This window comes from Brachionichthys hirsutus, chromosome 11, assembly GCF_040956055.1.
Source record: "Brachionichthys hirsutus isolate HB-005 chromosome 11, CSIRO-AGI_Bhir_v1, whole genome shotgun sequence".
Lineage (NCBI taxonomy): Eukaryota > Metazoa > Chordata > Actinopteri > Lophiiformes > Brachionichthyidae > Brachionichthys > Brachionichthys hirsutus.
Window position 1 is genome coordinate 5,944,967 of NC_090907.1, and position 23,873 is coordinate 5,968,839.

Consider the following 23,873-nt stretch of genomic DNA (forward strand, 5'->3'; position numbering starts at 1 on the left):
TGACATGGGCTGTTCTCCGGTGTGACATCATTACCGAGAGAGCACAGAGGGGAGGGCGGGGCTTCAACGGGTCATAACTGCATCACCTGTGACACGTGACCCAGGTGGGGCTTCAGTCAGACAACGAGTTTAAGACGCACCACAACAGCAGATCCGACGACACCGAGAAGCGTTGAAGAATTCCAGGCTTTGCTATTAGCAAACTAATGACAACAAGCACTAAAAGCAGAATCCTAGTGACAGATTACACATTAGCCCTTGAATTGAAACAGAGATACATGGCATCTAGGATAGAAGGAGCGATAGATTAAGTTGTGTTTCTCTCCTCGTCGAAAGATTTGTCGTGCTAGTCTGTCCCATAGTCTGAGTAAGGGGCCTGAGTGAGCCCAGTGGGGTAGAATGTACAATCAAATTGGGCTTGATTTATGTCACACACACACACACGCACCCTCCTCCTTCCGGCGTGGTCGAGCTTCCCAACTCCAGAAAGGTTCAAAAGAAGGAGGCGAGAAGGCAAAGAGAATGAGCAAGACAGCAGAAACCAAAAGCATTCTATGGTTTAAAACATTTACTAAGTCAAATGTCCATGATTCATATGTGTGTGTCTCACTCAAACACGTCGTGTCAGTATCATACAGCGTGTTTCTCATTTTCTTTCCGTGTTTGCTTGACCTTCTGAACCGAGAGGGAGAGGAGCCAGAGCACCTGAGGGAGGAGAAGGACAGCAGGAAGAGATTAGGAGGTCGGGCTGCAGACGGCGTTTGATATGTGTCGCGGGTGATTGGGTCCTCGGTCTGTGGGAGGGGACAGATAGGGAGGATCGGTGTAGGGGTGGCTTCTTCAGTCAAAGGTTGAGGGGTCAAAGGTCAGCCCTGGGTCTCCTTGCCGCTCTCCCTTTCCCGCTGTCCACTCTTGCTCATCTTCATCTCTGTCAGCTGGATGTACCGCAGCACGTTAGTGTCTGTGATGGCGAGAAAAAGAATTGTAATAGATGTGAGGCAGAAAGGTCCAAATACAAGGAGTCACATTATCAAGCAGTCTAAAGTCAGCAGTTAAATAAAATGACCTGCATGGACAAACATAAGGCCCATAATTAAAAATGGAGCTTCCTGTTTATTCTCATCTTGACAGAGCTTTTCTTGTGTCTTTGGTTTCTGGCTGCTTCCCTGTCTGGCGTTGGATTTCGTCCGACTGAAACTGCAGAGCTGCATGTCCCGTCTCTGTGGCTGCATTTCCGCAGCACTTTTGCTGAGCTGTAACAAATGCTGAGGACATGAACACACTCCTCACTCTTTACAGAGCAGGTGGACTGAAAAAACAAAATGAGGATCTCTACACTTTATTGATCCTGTTAAACTTTACAATAGATTTTCTTTTATTTCTCAGACTGAACATTAAAATGGCTTCATCTTGTAGAAGAAATAACATTTTGGGGCTAAAAACCTTTAAACCTTTTATTAATTTATTGTTAAATTTAGAAATAAGTAGATGTCAACCATAAAAATGCTACAAATAATAAATACATTATTATGAAACGACCCCATTGTCTATTATCGTACACAAATGAGCTGCAGGTTTCAGACATAGTTAAATATCGCTAATCAACACACATGGGAGTGTTATTATGTTCTAAATCTCAAGCTTGGCTTCAATAAATCTGTTTGATTCTGCATCAACATGCAGTAACCCACTGCAGCCATTGGTTGCATGACCGATGAGTGCAACAGGCCCGATGGGTTCCCCTCACCTGTGGGCTCACGGTTCTTGGCATCGCGCAGGTAGTGTAGGGCACAATCGTAGTCGCCCAGGTGATAGAAGGCAATGCCGGCTCGGTACATGGCCTTGAAGTGGTCCCGCTGGTGGCTCAGCACCTTCAGGCAGTACTCCTTCACCCTCTCGTAGTTTACCAGCTCGGACTGCAGCAGGCACGCTGAGAGGACACAAGACGACAGCGCAACTTAAAAAGGGATCGCAACAAGGAGTTTGAGCGCAAAAATGAAGCTGAACTGGCATCTATGTCCCACGAGTGCAAAACAAAGATGGGAATATATATTTTTGCCAACCCCTTGCTCTGTGCCTAGCCGGGGGGTTAATCCTAGTCTCCTCACTGCTTCCTCAGGATGGATGTGAGCTGACTATAAATAGCTGATATATCTATGGTGTGCAGAAGATAGAATATGTTGTGTTTGCAGTTTAAGCCTTGCGGCAGGAAAAGTGATGTCTCTACATGCCGCGGTTGAGCTCGACCTCGGCGTGAGGAGGAGGAGGAGGAGGATGAAGGTCTGAATGCTGCGAGGGTGCTTGAGTCTTACGTCCGTGACTTGCGTTAAAGAGGCGAGGGAGAACCTTTAAAGGGCTGCTCTTCTCTTAGTGAACACAAGCTCTAACAGCCATTCCATTCTGTCTTCATCAATCGCCTCTAATCTAATTATTTCTAATGTGATGTTTTTATTTTTTCTCTCTCTGTGATGATAAAATAAATTATTTTTCATTAATCCTCCCTCCTCATACTTGTGATGTCACATCTACACCAGGACCTTCACCCTAACCTTGAACCCTTCGTCCATCCTTCCTCCATCCCTCTTCCATCCCTCCTCCATCCCTCCTCCATCCTTCCTCCATCTTCCCTCCTTCCCTCCTCCATCTCTCCTCCATCCCTCCTCCATCCTTCCTCCCCTCATCTGCTAGTGGCAGCTCTGTAACATAACATGAGTCAGGAACTGTTAGGGTGAGTCGGGGGTGTGAGACAGGGAGAAAGGAGCGGTTGCATGGCAGCAGGAGGAGGGAGGTAAAACTGAGGAGGAGAGGTGAGAGCTCTGGGGGAATGTTTGGATGAGGAGAAGAAGGCGGGGGGGGGGGTAAAAGCAGTTAGTGTCTGAAAGACTCGATGTAGAGGGTCTGTCCTCAACCGTCAGCAACACAAGAGCAAAGCACTAAATAATTCATCCTGGACAGACTCACTCAATGGTGATCAATGTGTTTTGGTATTTAATGGTTGGAGTTGTGTGTGTGTGTGTGTGTGTGTGTGTGTGTGTGTGTGTGTATGCACATGTCTGTGTGTTTACGTCACTGCCTTGAGGCTCACAGAAGGTCTGCATGAACTTCGCCCTGAAACAGGCCATTATCAAAAACGAAGCGAAAGTCTAGTAAAATAATTCGATGGATAGAAAGTTACACTTCGTAGAGCTCTCTTATTGACGTTGTTATTGTCTGGCATGCGTGTCACAGGACGTTCAGGCGTTTCCAGGATCCAGAATGTCGTCAGAATTTATTTTAAAATGAAATATTTTCAAGTGAAAAGGGTCTGAACGCTGCTACAATTTAGTGTTATTATGTAGCACCTTTTTTCACAATGTCAGGTGGGCCAGGCTGCAATGCCCCCCCCCCTTCAGTAAGATGACCAAAACTTGGCGTAACAACCGTCTTATTTTCAGCTCATGATGAAGGTCAAAGTTATTATCTTCTTCTACTTTACGATCTCGCTACAGTGCAAATCTTCTTCCCCTGCGCCCCCTTCCCCGTCTCCAGTCCTCTATTTGTTTCCATCCAACTACAAGATGACTACTCATCCCTCCACACACCCATCCATCACCCCCCCCCCCCCCCCCCACACACAGCAGTGGACGGGAGCAGAGCTTTCAGAGGATTCAGTTACACTACATAATGGCTTAATGGCTGACTCGGTAAGAGAGTTCACTGGCACCTGCACACACACACACACACACACACACAGAAGATACAGTAGCTACCAATGACATAGTGGTGCAAACAGGCTCGCGGTGGCCTGGGTACCAGAGGGGATGGATAGAACTCATTGCCAATAGATGACGTTAAAACAAACAAAGGTTGCAAAAAGTGGTGAGGAAGATCTGCGCAAATTCACACAACCATCCAAAAAAAAGCAGCGTGCACAAGTAATGAGTGGCTGGCCGCGCCCTACTGGCCCATTAGACAGATGGATGGCATGCCAGAGGAAATGTAGAGTGTGGTGAGATGCATTAAGGGTGTGATAATGGCTGGATCATTGGTGGAGGCTGTGCAGGGACAGACAGACAGAGGCGCCATAAAAGAAATGGTAAAACAACATCACTGGAGCCAAGATGTCCCAGCGTCTTACACGGGGAGACGTGTGGGTCCGATGGTCTTTCTACTTTATTAAAAAAGCGATAGACAGGAGAGGCAGGCAGGAAAAATACATCAGAGGAAGTGACTCAACCCTGGAGGTCTGGACCCGCTCAATGGCTTGCGACATAAAATAGAAAGACGAAGAGGACTTGATTTAATAAGTGATTTCAAGATGCCGCCTAAATTCATTTTTCACTCATTTCTTCATATTTCTTAAACAAAATGATTTGCAGAATGGGTTTCAGGCCAAAGAGGCTGTGAACTGCAGCGATTATGGAAACAGTCCATCACATCAATACCAGTGACACGGTACCAAGCCTGAACCGGGGCTTTCCAATGAAAGACCTCCGAACAGAATACCAGATGTGGTTTGCAGATTTTTGCTTTGATAAAAAAAATTATAAATCCCAACGGCTTTATGTACAAAGACGTTGAGAGAGCAGGGAGAATGAGATTAAGGAAATTAGTGGCGCAGAAAAGGTGATAAACAGAACAGAACAATTAACTGGAACACGTTTGAATGCCTGAAACCCAGAATAAAGCAACAGATGCATGTGGGCGTGTTTGTGGTCATGTGACTGTGTGTGTATGTGTGTGTGTGTGTGTGTGTTTTTTGCGTGGATTTCAAATGAGAGGTGTTGAGTGGGAGGGGTTAACAGATGCTCAGGAGCCTCACGGGTGCGCCTGAAGCATCACGTCTGAAAAACATCACAGCAGCTGACAAAGCGCCAAAAGCTGAGATGAATAAAGGAAAGACCGATTTGAGAGGAAGAGGAATTAAGACAAGAGAGACGGGGGGGTTAGGGTTAGGGTTAGCGGGGGGGGGGGGCAATGGAGGATAGAAATAAAGACACAGACAGCACTGACAAAACAAAATGAAGACAGTTCAGTGAAACTTCAGGCAAGAGGAGACTGATAAGACAAGTAGAGGGGAAACAGCACATTGTCGATCATGCTTCAACTCCATCACCGCAGCCTCCCGGTGGACCCTGCCCCCCCCCCCCCCCCCCCCCCCCCCCAGGCCCGCTCTCCTGTCCCTCTCCATCCCAGCAGGTCTGGCGTCATGATCCGGCTCATTTGGCGCTGGTCATTAGTCTCCTGTCCACCAGCATGTGATTAGGTCTCCGGGAAGGTAACGGCAGACGGAGAGACCCGTCAGTCTCACTCATGTTCTCACCCCCCCCAACTCGTCCTTCGGTCCTCTGCATTCTGTTTCTTCCTTCCCTTCCCTCCTCTCACCTTTCGCTGCACCTCTTGGATGACTATGGCGTGCAGTCGTCATCGTGAATCACCACAGCGTTCGCTCTGCCCTCACCAGACAGCACTTGCATCATCATGTTTAAAAAATCTTTTTTATATTCTTTATATCTCGGTTTCTCGGTTTCTTGGTTTAAGTTGCTGGTCAAATGTTAAATCTTTATTTCAAAGCTGTATGTCTGTTTTTTTTTTTTTACACATTTTACAGGAAGTTGTCACTTCCATAGTGCAGCAGGTACGTGTTTAGGTGTTTTAGGTGTTTAGCCTTTTCTCTCAGTACGGTGGAATAAAGATGGCATTGAATGATGCGTAAAGGGTCGTAAACGCTTCCATTATCCGACTAATCCTTTGAAAGTTCATCCTGCATATCATGAATCCTTTCAGAGCCTTACCGCACAGCGTCTGTTTGGTCACCCAACGAGAACCCCCCCCCAGCTGACATGTGGATTTCCTCGCGGACGCCGCCTGCCACCGCTTTAAAACTGCTGGCGCATCAAAACACATTGGCGTGAATTACCCACGGTGCCGCATGGAACCTGGGGCATTAGTCTTGCCAGGGAGGCAAAGGGAAGTTCACTGCTGCTTGTGGGTTATTGTAAAGACCGGCCCAGGAGCTGGGCAAATTCTTACAGCCAGAAGGACGACTTTAATCCAGCAGTTTTGCTGATACCGTCCTTATTAAGGTCGTCTGCTTTGCTGCGCTGTCGCCACGCATTTCTTTACTCCATCATTTACACCCGCCTACACCGTCCCGCTCTCCGAAAATAGTCGCCGACTCGGGATTAATGCTCATCTACTTAAATATTTATACGACTGAGGAAGCTATCGCCTCCCTGATGATGAAATCATTTCATGTTCTCCATTGCACACCGCAGATTCCCGAACTTCAGCTGTCCTGCTAGTTCATGGCACTCGGGGCAGGTCTTAATGGTTTTTCCTCGAGGCCTTTAGAGGAAACAAAGCCCTCACGTGATTATGGTTGTATTTATCTCGTCACAGCTACTCTTATTTTACAGGATGTGCTTTAAGAAAAGGAGAGGCTCCATTACTTTACCGTTGTCATGAGTAAAACCAGACTTTCATATAATCGGCAGTTGCAGTTTAACACAGCATGAAAGTGACTTTTATTGAAGTTGTCATGGCAGTTGAACTCCTGGACTGAAAACGGTCCTTAGCTGGGCTGTCTCCTGATCATTGATCGGTGTTATCTGAGGACACAGGGCAGACTCCCGCCTTCGTTCCGGCAGAACTTTGGGCTCCACTTCCTGTATCTTATCGGGTTTACTTGTATATGAGCGGCAGCAGTGATGAAGGGACTCCGTGCATCGGAGCGAGCGTACAAGACAGATGAGAGTCTCTGGAAAGGCCAAATGTCTTGTTGGCCCAGACGGGGATGGAGTCGCCGGCAATCTGTGAGGTAGTAAAGCTTTTACACAAAGTGCCTAAAGTAAATTCATAGCTACAGCAGGAACGTTCTTCATTTCAGTAAATGATACAACCACATACTGGCAGCCTGTCATCGCTGCATCACGGACGCGGCGAGCATCCAATGATGGCGTATACGGATCTGCCAATGATTGCAGTGCTGAATAAGATGTTGGTTGTTTGGATGTAAAATTGGAGTTTGTTTCCACGAAGGGCGTGTCAGGATGAAAGGAGTTCCAACACATCTAACATCGATGGAAGCGCAGCGCCAATGACCTCCAGGTTATCCTACCTGCTCGTGTATTACTTTTTTAATATGAATCTGTCTTCATGATGCATCATTTCTATTCATAGTGACTGTAACAGACAGAAACCTTGGAGCAGAGCCACAGACACCTGTCCACTCTCTGAAGCAGCCGCACCATCAGGCCACCTGCAATGGGCTTGTCCTATCACAGAGCACACCTGATACGTTCCTCCACCCGTTCCAGCCTGCCTGCACGCGATTCTTCACTTCCTGTCCACATTCTCTCCATCACTCTGCGCTGCGGACCCTAAAGGTACAGAAGTCCTCTACCTTCTTTACGAACTTTACTACTGAAGTTAAAATACACGTCAAAGCCTGCTCCTTGAGTATACGATGGTGGGAGCAGTGGGAGTGAGAGGAAATTAAAATTAGGTTTCAATTTGGATGGCGCTGTTTGGACTGGGCAGCGCGTGACGTAAAGCCTTCCGTCAGCTCAGCTTTTTATCAGCATGGAGCTCAGAGGATAAATTTAAACAGCCAATTGGTTTAATCTGTGCCGTCTGGTGGAGCAGGGCGGTTAGATCCGCACAAATGGCTTCAGCAAACTCTCATTACCGATGGCTTACAGAGGGTAAATACTCTGCATTTCTCTATCACCATCTCGCACATGCCTCCCCAAGGGTGTCAGAAAGGGGCATCTGTTTCAGTTTCCTGTCAGCTGATGCCACGAGTTTCAACTACGGGCTAAAAAAAGAAGCTTTGACAGACACGTTCAATTTATTCATCGCTTCACACAACTGTCAGTCCTGTCAGTCGACACCAAAAAAAGGATCCAAAGGTCTAAATCGCAGGCGTCCGCACTGTGCTACACAAACACGCAAACACACAAACGCACAAACACACAAACACACGGGTGCAACCAACGCATGTAAATAAACCCCGGAGGTGTCAGTCCAATGTGATAATTGCAATATTGCTGGAGGGGATTGCACACAAAGACTTATTTCTCATTCTATGCTAGTAAGCTGCTGAGAGGGAATGTTTTACTTTTGGGTTCTCTCTGTTAGTGTGAAATAAACAGAAAAAGTAAAAAGCATTAAAAAACAGTGACTCGATAAATGGCGCCGATTCCAGAGTCCGGAGATCGGTCCCAGTCGCTCGTCAGTACAGACACAACATCCGTTTCCTCCTCCGACAAACACGTTGCTCTTCATCACTCTACAAGTGCTGCACCCGTCTTTCACCTCTCCCAGCTGCTTCCACAAGCACACAGTATGAACATTCATCCATCCCATCGCTCTCATCCTCACTCGTTCCTGCCTTTATCACATCCCCGGGTGATGGAGCTGGCAGGAGGTGAAAGGAAGGAGTTTCCTGCTCTGTTCTGCTTTTGTCAGCCTCGCTTGTTCACCAGCGGTGGTTTAGAGTTGACTGTGAACCAACCCGTCCTCTGCGTCTCGTCAATGATGCTAAAGGCACAACTTCACCCGGTGCGAGCATGTGAGCTGAATCTGTGTGCTTCGTGTGATTAAAGGCATCCATGGGTCTTTTCATTCACGTCTGGGGAAGATGTACGATGATGTCACGTTCCCATTGGACCACGCCCTCTCAAATGGGCTGGGAGCAAAGCATCTTCAAACATGGCTACCTTTTGTAAAAGTAACAAGGAAACCAGGATCAAAGGCGTGATCTCCTTAAATGAAGGGCAGCTGGACTCAACGCCATCCTGACAACGTTCTAGAGAAGCAGCCGGACCACAACACCGTGCTTCCTGATGTTTATGCGTCCGACTTCAACAAGGGCCAAATGTACAACACACTGGTTAGAGGCAGAGGAGAGGCAGGCTCATATTTTCCTTACTGCATTACATCTGCAGAGATGTGATCACAGCGTGCGCATGACAACATCTGGCATGGCTGATCGTCTCAGTGATGCCTGCGTGGTAAGAATCAGGATGAATGTGGTGCTTTCAGATTGAAATTGTTTTCTCATCATTCAGCTCTTACCAGGAAGACATGTGAACTTTTGTTTTTTGGAACAAAATGTTTGTTTTTTTTTGTCATTTAAGTTGCTTTATTTTTTATGAATAGTAACAAAACCTGACTTACTAGCCGACTCCGGAGTTCTCAGGGCCATTTTAGCATTTTCCGAGACATTGTTTTTAATTTGCAACCCTTTGCTTTACTGCCGGGACATAAATCCCAAAACAGGAAATTAAAGCCGAATGGAATCGTAATTAAGAGAAGATAAGATAGCATGAAATGAATGTTCTAAAGTCAAACCGAGCAGCTGGTCTCTCCGAAAACGAGCAGGTTCCCTGAGGCTGACCGGAGCATCGGCAGGATGAACAGCGTGGCAATCAGCTGATAAGAATGCTGCCGGCGGCGTCACCAAACAAACGGCTTGGCCCGTTTCCTCCTGCTGCTCCTCTCCGGCCCGTTTCCTCCTGCTGCTCCTCTCCGGCCCGTTTCCTCCTGCTGCTTCTCTCCGGCCCGTTTCCTCCTGCTGCTCCTCTCCGGCCCGTTTCCTCCTGCTGCTTCTCTCCGGCCCGTTTCCTCTTGCTGCTCCTCTCCGGCCCGTTTCCTCCTGCTACTCCTCTCCGGCCCGTTTCCTCCTGCTGCTCCTCTCCGGAATGTTTCCTCCTGCTGCTCCTCTCTGGAACGTTTCCTCCTGCTGCTCCTCTCCGGCCCGTTTCCTCCTGCTACTCCTCTCCGGCCCGTTTCCTCCTGCTACTCCTCTCCGGCCCGTTTCCTCCTGCTGCTCCTCTCCGGCCCGTTTTCTCCTGCTACTCCTCTCCGGCTCGTTTCCTCCTGCTACTCCTCTCCGGCCCGTTTCCTCCTGCTGCTCCTCTCCGGCTCGTTTCCTCCTGCTACTCCTCTCCGGCCCGTTTCCTCCTGCTGCTCCTCTCCGGCTCGTTTCCTCCTGCTGCTCCTCTCCGGAATGTTTCCTCCTGCTGCTCCTCTCCGGCCCGTTTCCTCCTGCTACTCCTCTCCGGCCCGTTTCCTCCTGCTGCTCCTCTCCGGCCCGTTTCCTCCTGCTGCTCCTCACCCCAGTCTGCGGCTTCACAGTTGAGTCAGTCAGGAGGAACAAAGGGAGATTCCAGCCAGCGATCAGAGTGAGTAAGACGAAATGAAAAGCCATCTCACCGCAGCATCACCCCTTCCCGCTCCCTGTTTAAGCTCAGCATTGGTGGTTCAATACCCCGGCCTCTGTATCTTTGAGCAAGACACCGAACCCCGAGTTGTTCCAGCTCCGGTGAACGAGTGATGAACATTCTCATATGCAGCCATGAACATTCTCCGACACGGATCTGAACTGATTGAAGCTACAGCTTCTCAGCTGCGTAGAAGCACTTCCTCCTGATCATCATCATCATCAGATAAAGGAGCAAACAACCTGCTGCCACAAGGGTTATTTCTGGATGTGTGTGTGTGTAGTGGGTGGATGGTGAAGGAGGCAGGCAGTCCGCCTCTGACCAAAATGCTGCTCCCCTGTGAACTGCCAGACATTCAGATGGTGGGGTTCATGCATGCAGCCCCACAAGGGACACGCCGTTGGGGTGTCTCCTCAACAAGGCCTGCGAGCAGGTCATCCGTCTTCTCTCGTCCCGTCTCTTTGACAGAATCGGGTGATGTGAGGCGCTTCTCTCTTTATTCACTCTTCTTTCCATAATGCAATGAATCTCTGTCTGTCTGTACTTCAGTCGTTCCCCTGATTTACTTCAGGCTTGGCACGCGAGTTGCTGGAGGCTCGGGGGAAGTCATTTAATTAATTTGGTGCAATTTGGTAAAGTGAGCCGCTTAATATTGATGCATTTAGAATGAACATGCTAACAGAATTCAATGCGGCAGCTGGGGTGCAGCATTGGGGGCTTTGCTGAGTGACAGCACTGGAAAGGATGGGGGGGGGGGGGGTCATACACATGAATTATATCACGCTCATATTTAGCATCTTAAATCTTTCAGTCTTGTGTTTTCTATCAGGATTTAGCTGATGGCTGATTCGCTCAACATGAAATCAAAACACATCAAGATTTCACGCACATGATCAGCTGTGTCAGCAGAGGACGATCAGGGATGCAAGCAACACACACACACACACACACACACCAACACACGTTGGACTTCTGCTGCTGATGCTCTGGTATCACGTGTCAGAGGGAGTCGGCCAATCAAACAGCTCCTTGTTCATATAACAGGGCGACCATCGTCTGCCCTGCAGCAGAGAACGAAGGTCTGCAGCCGGAAGTTGCTCATGAAATAAACTCTCATTGTTGTACTTCTAATAATAGAATAGAGCCAGTATTGAAAACAATGCAGCCTGAACGTAACCTTGGATGTGATGTGAATGTCTACAACATTATAATAATAAATATTCTTGTGCTGAGTCGTGCAATAATCTCCTAGTTTATTATAAATACTAGTATAATCACTAAATACTGTTATTAATTTAATAAATATGTTGTTCAAACTTTAAAGACGTGCAAAATGCTGTTAATCCTCAAGCTGTGACAGACTGAGCTAAAATTGTTCGTTATTATTTGGATTAAAGAGCTAAGAAGACATCTTAATAAAAAGACAATGTCCAGCCCAAAGAATTTAAGTGCAATACTTAAAGATAAGGCTGCAAAGTTCTACATTTCTATCATTGTCAATAAATCCAATCAGTCCTACTAGAATTTCCCCTAAAGCTAAAGATCAATGGGTTGTATTGCTCTGCATCACAGAGCTCACTGTCCTGCCGCTATGAACAACAAAGGTTCACTCAACAATAAATGCACGATTTTCACAGCTGTTACAGGAGATTACTGAGCTTGTATTAAAGACACGCAAGCCATTTAAAAACACACCACTCATTCTGGGCCAAATCTGAGAAAATATTTTCTTCGACTCAAAACTGCCTGAGAAAATTTACAAATAAGCTGAGTGGTGCATTTTTAAATCCACTGAGTGTACATCTTCAGTGGGAAACAATGGGCTGGGGGGGGGGAATTGTTGACAACAGCTGATGAAAGCATTTTGAGTGAAGATAGCCCCAAAGAAAAACCACAAGATGACAAAGACAGGATTTATCGGGAGGGAGGGGAGGGTATGAGCTGTGGTAATACACCTACAGGGAAAAGGCCCAGAGATGGTTGCCATGGTAAATATGGCTCCCTGTCGCGTGCTAGCCGTCCCTTCCTCCCCCCCTCTACTCGCCCCCTTCTGTTCCACTGCTTTTCACTCTTCTTCTCGCCGCCTCTCTTTCACCACTCTGACTTCCTTTCTCTCCATCTGTCGCACGGTATATCTAGGAAGCTGCTCCCCACCCCCCCCCCTTCTACTTATTTCCTCCTCTATTACTTCCCTCCCACATGATTTTCACCTCCCTGCAGGAACAGGCCCTGAACAGAACCTGAACAGGCCCTGAACGCTGTGCAGAACAAGGCGACCTTTAATGCATCACAGCCGACTGACTGGGCAGCAGCCAGACACAACATTGTACCACGCTCAAGATCCAAAAACTCATCATCCTCATACTGTGTGCAGAGATAATAATAATAATAATAATAACATGCTTTATTTATATAGCACCTTTCAATAAATAAAATTCACAAAGTGCTTTCACAGACAAACAAAAGTACAGAATCAAGAATCCAAATCAGTAAGTAAACACAATGTATGTGCATCATCCCCCTGGACTTAAACACTCCTCATCTGAAGTTCTGAGCGGATAGTCAGTATTACATAATATACATTCCTTCAGCAAAACTAGCTGGTTATTATATCTTTAATTTGTGGCTGCAGCACAGTAAATTGAGCATTTAAATAGATATCACTGAGTTGCAGACGGACTGGATTACACAGTGCTTTTCTCTTGTGACTCACTTCTAAGCGCTTTACAATCCCAGCCAGCATTCACGCCAACATTCATACAGCGCTGGTACCAGGAGGGGCAACATTCACACCATTCAAAGTTGGCTGCAGAGCCTCCTCGGACTGACCATCTGATGAGGAGACGACCACTCCTCCAATGAGACGCAGGCCGTGTGGCTGCAGCGGCGTCTCACAGATACTCTATTATGATTCTGTGACGTCACATAGCTGCACAAACTCTGAATGACAGGCGTAAACTCGATTTGTGCGTCTAGTTGTAGTTTACTTCCCGTTTCTAGTGCCTTTGCATCACTCACTGTGAGATTCTGGGATGTTCAACAGAGTGGTGAACGTCCACACATCGCTGAGTCTTTTGCTCCCATGATTTCCTCCGCCGAGGAGGTGATGTTGTTGCCGCCGTTGGTTTGTTTGTCTGTTAGCAATATAACTCAAAATGTTCTGGAAATGTTACCAGGAACAGATGATGATCCAGGTGATCCAGAAGAGATCCTGGATTATGGCTCCGTTTGACATTTTCAGTAACATTGCTGTCAATGGAGTTGATTATCGACCGATGTAAATGGAAATTGAGCACAGTCATGTAGTGTGGGGGGGATCCGATCCGATCCACTGAATATCATCTGGATCGGATCCAGAATGGAGTTAGGAAAAAATATAGAATTTTAAGAAATCTGTAAACACAAATCAACTCTGATTCACTTTAACTTTTCGTGGTTGGTGTATAAAGATACACCAAAGATATACCAAGAACAATTTAGAACCTTTTGGTGCTGATCCAGATCAACATGTGGACGGTGCAAATCTAATTAGGGGGGGAATGAGCTGCTTGGAGGAGGTCTGCGCTCTCAGAGTGCTTTTCTAGTTTTTATGTATAAATGTATTTAGATTCAACTTTCTCTTATTTTTATTAGATATGTTTGAATAAAATGGAAAACATACAGACAGGCTGTCATTAGAGTAATAATCATAAAGGTAATCGTCAATTGTGATTCTGGAATAAACGCTGCGTTAATGTGGAACCCAATGAACTGGACGGAACCATGGTGTCTGCAGCACCCCCCCCCCCCCCCCCCTCACCTGTCAGGCTGTCGTAACACTCGATCTCGGTGCTCTCCACGGCTCCCCGCTGCTCCTCGGTCAGCTTGGCCGCGGCTTGGCTCAGCAGGTTGACCTCGGATCCCGTCGTCCCGTCGGCGACGTGCACGCCTTTCAGCTGCAGGAGCGCCCGGTGGTACTTGCCGATGGCTTCCCTGAATTTCTTCTCCTTGTAGCAGCGGTGTCCCTCGGCCTTGAAGTCGATGGCCTTTTGGATCTTCGTCTCCATCTCCATTTCGGCGGCGCCGTCACCTCCGGCGGCCGCCGCCAGGCTCCGGCCGCCGGTCTCCGGGTAGCTCTTAAGGCTCTTTATCTGGTGTTGCTTGGCTTCCATGTCTCTCAGTGAAATCGCCTGGAGCGGGCCATGGCGCTCGGACACGGGTGTGTGTTTTGCGGGCGGTGGATCGAACCGGCGCGCTGCGCATAAAGGACGCGGGATGAGGCGGCGACACCGGAGAGACGACGAGACTCCAAATGCCGCCGAGAAAACGGAGACGTCCCGCGCGGTTGAAGCCTCTGCTGAGTGAATTTACCTAAAATAAAGTTAAAGGGCATTTGCCGTTACAATAAGATAAAAATAAGACTTAAAATGCCGACAGACACGCCGCGTATCTCCCAAACACAGTAAAAACCGGATTCATCGTTTTGGTCCTCCTCACGGAAGGATGCTCTGAGGAACGCGCAGCATCAGCACCACCAGCAGTGGCAAATACAGCGCCTGCCGCGCGGCATTGTGGGAGATAAAAAGAGAGAGAGCGAGAGAGGAGGGCAGCAGGACGGGCGTCAGGGGCGGGAGGCAGCGCCCCCACGCGGACGCAGGCTGCGTCTGCACCGCGGTCCAAAGAGAAACTAGAAAGATTTGTTTCTCAGATATCTCTTTGCCTTTCTTTGGGTTCACATTTATCTCAGTTCGCGACCTTTGTCTGACAATTCGTGTGAGTCGGTCTAAATGCGCGTGATTTAGTACCGCGCATGAAAGTGACCCGAATCAGAGCTGACAGGTGTCCAATCTCATCGAGTGACAAACAAAACACACAGAGCCACACACGTCAGTCACAAACGAGCCACACCTTGACCTGCAGTGTGGAGATTACACTGATTTCTGATGTGATAAATCTGCTGAATCAAGGCTTGATCCCTCTCAGTGAGTCACCAAACAGCTGCAGCTTCACTGTCACAGCTGTGAGGAAGCTGAACCCTGACAGAAGCTCTAATGCCATTCTGTCCCTGTCGTCCTGACTAACGATGATCGCTCTGTGTCTATAGTCAGCACCGCTGCTCACTCTGTACATCACAGCTACTGGCATCTGCATATGGCGCAGGGATGAACTGCATCCGTCTATATAGAAGGTCTGCGTGCCATAAAGTGGGAGTTGTTTAGTTTTTACTGATTTAAACACTTCACATGTTTTAAATAACTTCTGTCTGGTCATAATCATTCCTCATGATTTTATTGCTCCTAATGTAATCTAGTCTTGTCATAATTTGGCCCTCATTATTTAACATATTTACCAACCTACTAGAATTTGGTATCACATTATTAGTTTGATAATTATTTCACTAATTGTACTTTTCTTCAATAAAGAAACTTTCAGACGTGTCAGCATTCTCAACGACCATTATTTCTAAGTCTGTAACATTATCTAAAATAATGCACCAAACGCAACAATAAAGTTTATTGCTGCAAAGTTTACTGTACTTGTAAAAAACTATTTACTTATTGGATCACATAAACTGGACCAATATTTAGATTTTAAATAAGCATAAGGACATAAGCAGGCTATTTATTTTATTTTCTGTGTGCATGTAGGTCAAATATGAAGCTGTGTTAAACACAAGCAAATAAAAACCCACTGAGCTTCAGAGCAGATCAACACGACTGCGGTCATTCATTCATCTTCTTTTAGACAAGATGATTTACACCGGAGTCTATCCTAGCTGATCCCGTGTCAGGGTACGATTTGGACAAGACGCCGGTTCATCACAGGGGAACGCTGAGAAGATCATTGAAAAATAAATGGAAGAGTCATCGTTCAGCATTTTCTGATTTACTCCAAAGAATGTTAAAAACAAACAAGCCTTACAAGACATTGCTTTTATTTTATTGCCACATATTTTGCTTCTAGTCTATAAAAACAATGAGCAATTGCACAAAACATGTCACAAAGAGGTTCTCTTGTCTCGTACGTCTTCCCGTAACTGTGGCGTTTACGCATCTGACCGACGACGTTAGTTACGTTACACATCTACTTGTTCTGAGGAGGGCGATATGAATGTTTCAAAAGGACATCAACATCTCCAGTGCTCTTCACATGATTGTATCCGACCCCGACATCAGCACTTCTGAGATTCCCTGCAAGGAAACGCGTACAAGGATGCTGACATAGAAAAATACACAGCATGATATCAAGTCTAACAAATCTATACATTGCATTTTGTAATATTCTACAGATCTGACCTTCAAGCAGGCGGCTGCAGAAAATGATCAGAACCACGGTAGAAAAGCTGGCATGAGCATCTCGAGTTCTGAGCTGCGGCACTTGAGGCGGCAGCAGCTCGGCCCATGGGCTCGGGAAACAGAGGGTGGCCGGTTCGAAAACTAGCCTGAGGTGAGTTCAAGTTCCAGCATGGAGTGTCGACTGGTGGTTGAAGCGGTGCTGGTTTTTCTCCTGAACACTGCCGGGGGGGTCCCCGTGAGCAAGGCACCGAACCCCAGACCCAGCTCCCTGGGTGCTGCTCGCTCTCCCCACATGGGATTAATAAAAGGAAACTTTTTCCATGATTCAAGTGCTCAAAGAAGTTCATTCCATTTTAAATGTCCTTTTTCGCACACTGAAACAGCAAAACAAGCACTTTTACGCATTATACTATGTCCAAAACACAGGTGTGTTTTCAGGTTGTGATTATAAAAGGAATAATAATCATTCAGTCATAAAAATATCCTGTGAGTTTGATGGTGGACTTCTGTTTCGTGGTTTGAATTTGAAGGTAGAAAAAAAAAAACCCTCTGCAATGAGATTCAACAGTATATTGTAAATAATTATATTACAGGTAGCCGCTAATAAAACAACCACAAAATCCATCTTAGAGAAACACTTTATACTACAGTACTATCCTGAGGATGACGCAGAAAGGTACATTTTGGGGAAGCAGCATCTTCAAAGGTGGAGTAACTGGGGAAGATAAAAGCCACCATAACGGCGTTGTGGTTGATGCCATGCTCAAGCCTTATCGTACTAAAATGACAAAAGGGCAGACGCGACAAATAGCTTCCTGGTTGAGCAACACAGAGAATTAAAAGCTTGGATACTAAACGTATGTTATGTTCCAATGATAATGTGTAACCAATGAAAATCCTGTATTCTCTCGGGGTAACCCAGACGATGGTGCATTAAAGTCAGCCATCACTCAGTCTTAGCACAAATTCAATCCGATCCGCAGTCCTGGATAAGAAGCAAAGGTACAAACAGATATTTACTCCTATAGAAGGAACATGAATCCTTTTAGGGGTTTCACTTTGTATTAGGTTCTCTTGCTGCCCAGCCTTTTAAAAACACTAACAGCCTTAACATCCATCTGTGCCCCCAAACCCTCTCCTGCTGCTCCCGCTGCTCCTGCTGCTCCTGCTGCTCCCGCTGCTCCTGTGCTGCTGCTGACCTTGGGACTTGCTATGGCCCGTCTCTCCTGAGCTCTGGGCCTGGTGCTGGTCGTCACCTTGTTGTCCTGCGTGTCGGCAGGCATTGGCGACGCAGCCGTGCCCAGGTGCTTGGCAGGGACCTTGCCCAGTCTCTGAAGCACACTAATCTTGGCAGGGAGGAGGCCATTAGGTGAAGAAGAGGAGGAGGAGGCGGGAGCGAAGGAGGGAGGTCGTTTGAATTTGCCTCCCAGGCGCCGCAGGGTGGGCGGGGCTGGTTTAATGGCCGGCGCGTTTCTCTGGGAGGTGGGTGGATTCTTGAGGACACCAGCGTACTGGAGGACAGAGCCTTCTGCGTCGCTGTCGTCCTCGTTGCCTTCCTCGGCGCTCGCAGAGTCTTTTCCGGGCTTCGCTATCTGCTCTTTTTGCACCTCTCTGTCCAGACGACTGAACACACCGGTGGGCTGCCAAACACAAAATGAGCACGGAACCGATTGTCCAGCCTGCATCCAACGCTGTCCGACAGCAGGTACGATATGACAAAGTGCGGTTTGCCTCACCTTGATGTTGGCTGCTGTGTCTGCTGTTGATTCAGCACCAAGTCTTTCAAACACAGACGTGCGCTTTAAACCTTTAAACAAAGTAGCACGAGAGACAGTTACGAAGATGAGTCGATGTTCCACAGGAATGATTACGACAGCTTAGCTGTGTGGGCGTGGTTTGCATTTTATCTCCTTAGCAACTTACAAACAGCTTCAGAACAAACACAAAATTCCTCGTCGTGATCAAGAGCCCCCCCCTCTATGTTAAAAGGCTCTCGGGGAGTGCAGACCTCCGCCGAGCCCCTCAGCCCCCCCGATATTGTGATCTACCCCAAAAATGATTGGCCAACATTTATTGTATCCACATTTTTGACATAAACATCGGTCAATAACCGACCGAGATACCGAGGAACACATTTTGAAGCTCCATTTGCTGCAATGTTAACAAGAAATTCAAACGAATCCAGGATCTCTTCTGGATCATCACCAAAAATGTAATCATCTGTTCCCGGTCGGATTCCCAACATTTCCTGAAAACTTCGTCAAGATTCTTCTGTAGCTTTTTGAGTTATGTTGCTAACAGATAAACGCAGGCAAAAAACATAACCTCTCCTTGGCGGAGACAAATATCACGTTCAAATAATACACACAAACAAACATAAGTTTGTATGATGGGGTGAGGGCGGGGTGTGAGTAAAATTAAAGGGTCACGCCATTGCTAAAAATAAAAGGAGGTCACAGAGGCCGTTTTTCAGCCCAGAGTCATTCGGGTTTAGTAGGAGATGGAATCGTTTAGATTTGGTTAGCAGTGACGACCATCGGCATTGTTCGGGAGGATTGTTGGCGAGGCCACTGGGCCAGGTCTACCTTTTTTGGGCTGCTGGGCCAGGATGCGGCGTGTACGAGGCGTGGTGCCTTTGGGCATGTTGACAATGTACTTGCCTTCCATCTCTGCTGTCACACGTCGCCGCTTCACTACCGCCATACAAGTTCCTTCATCAGCCGGCTGACACACAACTAAACGAAAAAGTGGTCGGGACAAAAGGACGAGACGGGGATTAAAAAAAAAAAAAAAAGAGAATGAAGCTACAGAGGGAAAGGAAATATGGGACTTGAGGGAAATGTATTTTCTATAATATCTACCTGCTTTGCTAGTCTTGTTTGCGTGCGAGTTGGACACGGTGACAGAGAGGCAGTTGTCAGGGCGACGGGTGGGAGTGGCTGGTGGGGAGTCGTGGCTCAAAGCGTTGGCAATCATACGAGTAGCAGCTGAGCAAAAGAACAAACAAACAAACAAACATAACAACAATTCGCTTGATTCCTGCAGGAACTCTGTGGAAAGACAGATTTGAATGTGTGAACCAAAAAACAGACAGAGTGGCAAAGACCTGGAGAGCATTTTCAACCAGGAAACGGATCCAGCAAAAGCAGGATACAATTAAAATGATGATCAATTTACCCCTTGATCAATTTATTTTGTGTTTAATCAGCAACCGGGGAAACGACTTGTAATTTTAGATGCTAGATCTATGAAATAATTGAATTCAATAATATACAGTAAACCGTTGTTTCTAGCTGGGCCGGTAAACGACTCCCATGGCTGCCCCGTTCCAGCACATCAGTGCACTTCAAAGGCTGAAAAAGGTAGAAAGAAACAAGCAAAACGTTCAATACGAATAGACAAGAAAAATTCAGGTACTTACGGGTGTTGGCTGTTCTTCTCAGCTCAGCTTTAACACTGGTCTGTCCTGAGGAGATGGCCTCTGTAGCCATTTTACACATGTCCTGCAGAGGAAATACAAGAATACCCTGAAATACGAGTAGAATTCGTTCCTGGACTGGGCTCATAACTCAAATAACTTTTTCCCATATAAAATAACTGAAAACAATTTAATGTGTTCCGTCAGGCTAAAAACACAGTATATTATTGTAATGTGGTTTTATTACGATATTAACTTCGAGACAGACAATATCGTCGACGTACTCCGCTCGTACGTTAAATTTATGCTTGCATCTCAGAGCAAAATGTTGCTCGCAGGTTTGCTCGTGTCTCGTAACGCTCGTATGTCAAAGCGCTTGCATGTCCAGGCATTACTGTCGCATACAGGCTTTGTAAACTCGTAGCCTCACAGATCAGACAGCGCCTTTGAAAGACCTCCGCTCTTAGTCGATGCATTTGCAGCAACAGTGAAGCCACTGCAGCAAAGTTGACCCTGACAGGGTTTGTAAAGGCCCCCCCAAGCCTCTGATCTCACCTGTCTGTAGACCTGCTTGGCATGTTTAAGAATGGCAATGATGTCACCAATGACTGTGATGCCGAGGTCCATCATGATGTCTTTACTGAGGTCCATTAGCATGTTCTTGTAAATTCTGCAGTGATATAAAGATCAGAACATATTTCATCTTTAAAAATGAGCTTTGATAATGGTTATCGTTATCTCAGTAGTCTCGTCTCATGCAGGGGGGGGGGGGTGCAAACAAATTAACACAGAGTTGTTTCAGTATGCTCCACAGAGCCTGTGAAAGGGAGCATGAGGTTACCTGTTGTCCACAAAGGAGACGGCATAAGTGACCGCAAGGCCTGCTGGGATTCCAGCATCTTTAAAAAACTGAATCCATTCTGAGGTGGCTTAAAAAAAAAGAACAAGAAATCCGTTAGTCAAGACAAGACCATTCAAGTACTGGCAAAGCTGCCAAAACAGAATACACCATGTTTCTGAAAATGCTGCACTTTCATGTTAATTTAACCATTTACATTAATTTGAATATAAAACAGATAAAAGCAGAATTGTGTGAAAAACTGAAACTAGCAGCAGAGAAGGCAGCCTCATGACATTACACAATTATCAAAACTGTTTTCTGGTTATCGGCTAACATTATATTAAGAAAACATCGAACATTGATCATTATGTTATACGCTGGTAGTCCGCCATTTGGCGACCATATTGGGTCTCAATGACAAAAACACACTGATTTCTAGTGAATTTACTTGTTTTTATTCAAAGCAGAAACATCAAATAAAGCCCTTTCCAATTTACATTGATCCACTTTAGGCTATGAAAATGAATACGAACCGTTTTCCTTTGTTATTTATTCATTTTGTATTTCAAAACAAACTAAAAAAAGCACTTGGCGAGCGCAGACCTCCTCCCAGCAGCTCATTCCCCTCCTAATACAGCGTCCACACGGTGCTCTGGATCAGCACCAAAAGGTTCTAAATTGTTCTTGCTATCTTTATTCACCAAGTAAAAGTGAATCAGAGTTGATGTGTACTTTTAAATCGGTAAATGTGGTTTTCAATGTTAAAATGCAACATTTCTTCCTCATCTGATTCTGGATCATAAGACATTTTGCACAATCGTGCATATTGGACTCCTTTATAACTGTACTCCAGCTTTTTTTTGTATCCAAACAAGACCTCTCTCAAAATTTTATAGGATGTAAGTTAGACAGAGACCCATAAAGATGCATCAAGCAGTTTTTTTTTATCCTGCTAACAGACAGACAAACCTTGTAGTGATCTGGGACTCGGAATGGACGCTCTGTGCTTGTCCCACTGCGCTGCTGTTGCTATTTTGCACTATTGTTTGCTGATTCTCCGTCTCATTCTCTCTGTGTATATATATCGTTGCCTTAAGAGAGATTTTGGTTTTCGTTTATGTTCCTATGAGTGCCTTAAGCCTTGGGCCTTCACACGATGTTATTATGTTCGCATAATGACAATAAAGAATCTTGAATCAAACAAACAAAGACGTCGTCAAGAACATAACCTCCTTGGCAGAAATATAAATTAAATAACCACTCGTTCTGTTAAACGAAAATCAATTCACACACAAAAAAGAGACACGGACTACGAGAAATCTCAGCAAAGTGCAATCGAGTGGAAGACATGAGCCCGAGGACACGGCAGCATGCCGACCGCGGCCAGCTGGAGGCTATTTATAAACACATAACTTAAGGTCCGGGAGGCTGGAGCCACTGAAAGCTACCAGAACAGAGGACCTTAAACCGACACCGAGAATGAAGTCTCATCTCAAACTCGTGTAAACAAGGCAGAAACACGACGACCGAACATTACCCTCATAAATGTGGGTGTACAAGAGATCCATAGATGTTAGCTCGTCAACGCCGTTTAGCTGTTTAGAACACGCACAATGAACTAGCCGTGCTAGCCGATTTAAACAACCAGCCATAAGCTCCACACCGGGCTCCTTTGATAGCTTGACATGTGAAATGGGACAGGAGTTCGGTAAAAGAGCCGTCGGACTTAGCATTCTGCGTTAGCACGCCTAGCCGCGGCTACATCGGCACCATACAGCAACACGTGAAAGCAAAACGTGATGAGCGAAGCACCGCGAAACAAGCGGGCATGTCTAATATCCAGCGGCAGGCCGACACCTCTCAGCGGGGCTTAAATAACAACGTCAGCTCGCCGGGCCTTTGTGCTCTTACCTGTTGTCACGGACGCCATGTCTACAATGCATGGAGTGTGACGACAAAGTATATCCGGGTCGCTCGCGCGGCTCCCGTGACGCAACTTCCTTCAGAATCAAGGGTGGATGGTACAGCGGAACCTCGGTTCTCGAACATAATTCGTTCCATAATACTGTTCTGTTTTTTCTATCATTCTGGTTAAACATGCCGGGAATAATCAAAGACAATAAATGTCATTTGTTGCCAGATGCATACAGTATATAAACATGATTACATTTCAGGCTGTCCTACAGTCAAAAAAGATAACTGATTTCATAAATGAAAAAACTAACAACATAGAGAACAGTATAATGAAGGTTGAGCACCTAAATGTGAGAGACGAATTGTTTATTTATTTCCCAAATTGATAATGACATTTGGTTAATCATTAAAGGAGACAGCTGATCCAACTTTTGCAGTCTAGAAACCGAAAAAAAACAACAACAAAAACCCCCAAAATATAATGTAAAATTTTAAAGGTTACAAAAAGCATCAGAAGATGAAATACGGACAGAGAAGATCACATAGACTGCAAAACCTGCACATTTGTATTTTGGTTACAAAAATAAGTCAATAGCATTCTATAGTGTTATAGTAAGTAATGCTAAATCATATGCACTGATAAAATAGACTATTTAATTTTTAAGCACCATCATGAGCTAGTTATGTGATCCATGCACCTTAATTACTTTGGGCCTTTTATTTCTTCAAAAATATTAACTCATACCATCTATTTTCAAATGTGCCAACTGCACTTTTTATGCCCCCCCCCCCCCCCCACCCCTCAAAAAGAAATAGTGTCACAAGAAATAATACAAGGAATGTACTTTTAAAAAAATCGGCTTATTAAATTGGACGTACCTGCAATAAATGAAAAAATATATTTTCATCAATATTCCATGATTTGACATTAGAACAGACATGAAGGAAAACGTAATATTTAATTACGGCAATACATCATCACACTTGACATACGGTAGCAATCAGTTTGGGCACGGCAGGATTTGCTACATTATGTCTGTCCAAGGGGATAATAAGTATTGCATTTCTTTTCAAAGAGAAAATAAATCAGAACATAAATGGGACACGTGGAAAAATAGAATCACGTAGAACATTCACCTCATCATAGAAAAATAGGAAAGCTCTTGTTCAGTTAAGACCCACATAGGCATTGCACAGTATACGTGGGCGCAGGCAGT

At 45.9% G+C, this 23,873-nt stretch overlaps 2 protein-coding genes across 2 annotated transcripts; both read right to left on the reverse strand.

Annotated features, from left to right (window-relative positions):
- Positions 1 to 866: 866 nt before the first annotated feature.
- On the reverse strand, positions 867 to 14,419 carry ttc9b (tetratricopeptide repeat domain 9B). Its single transcript, XM_068745627.1, has 3 exons — positions 14,008 to 14,419; positions 1,748 to 1,930; positions 867 to 961 (listed from the first exon to the last, which is right to left on the reverse strand). Exons 1-3 carry the CDS (start codon positions 14,357 to 14,359, stop codon positions 867 to 869), a joined length of 630 nt encoding a protein of 209 aa, XP_068601728.1. The 5' UTR covers positions 14,360 to 14,419.
- A 3,128-nt stretch (positions 14,420 to 17,547) lies between these two features.
- Positions 17,548 to 22,672, reverse strand: c11h19orf47 (chromosome 11 C19orf47 homolog). Its single transcript, XM_068745605.1, has 8 exons — positions 22,654 to 22,672; positions 20,743 to 20,830; positions 20,457 to 20,571; positions 19,905 to 19,986; positions 19,345 to 19,470; positions 19,069 to 19,218; positions 18,220 to 18,290; positions 17,548 to 18,123 (listed from the first exon to the last, which is right to left on the reverse strand). The coding sequence occupies exons 1-8, from the start codon at positions 22,670 to 22,672 to the stop codon at positions 17,548 to 17,550; spliced, it is 1,227 nt and encodes a 408-aa protein (XP_068601706.1).
- Positions 22,673 to 23,873: the final 1,201 nt, after the last annotated feature.

Coding starts and splice junctions, on each gene's coding strand:
- c11h19orf47 (XM_068745605.1), bottom strand. Junction 20,572..20,742: donor GTCTCCTTTGTGGACAACAG/GTAACCTCATGC, acceptor ATATCACTGCAG/AATTTACAAGAACATGCTAA. Junction 18,291..19,068: donor GGCCCAGCAGCCCAAAAAAG/GTAGACCTGGCC, acceptor CTTTGTTTAAAG/GTTTAAAGCGCACGTCTGTG.
- ttc9b (XM_068745627.1), bottom strand. CDS start 14,359: ATGGAAGCCAAGCAACACCAGATAAAGAGCCTTAAGAGCTACCCGGAG. Junction 1,931..14,007: donor GTGTTACGACAGCCTGACAG/GTGAGGGGGGGG, acceptor GTGTCCTCTCAG/CGTGCCTGCTGCAGTCCGAG. Junction 962..1,747: donor CAAGAACCGTGAGCCCACAG/GTGAGGGGAACC, acceptor TCGCCATCACAG/ACACTAACGTGCTGCGGTAC.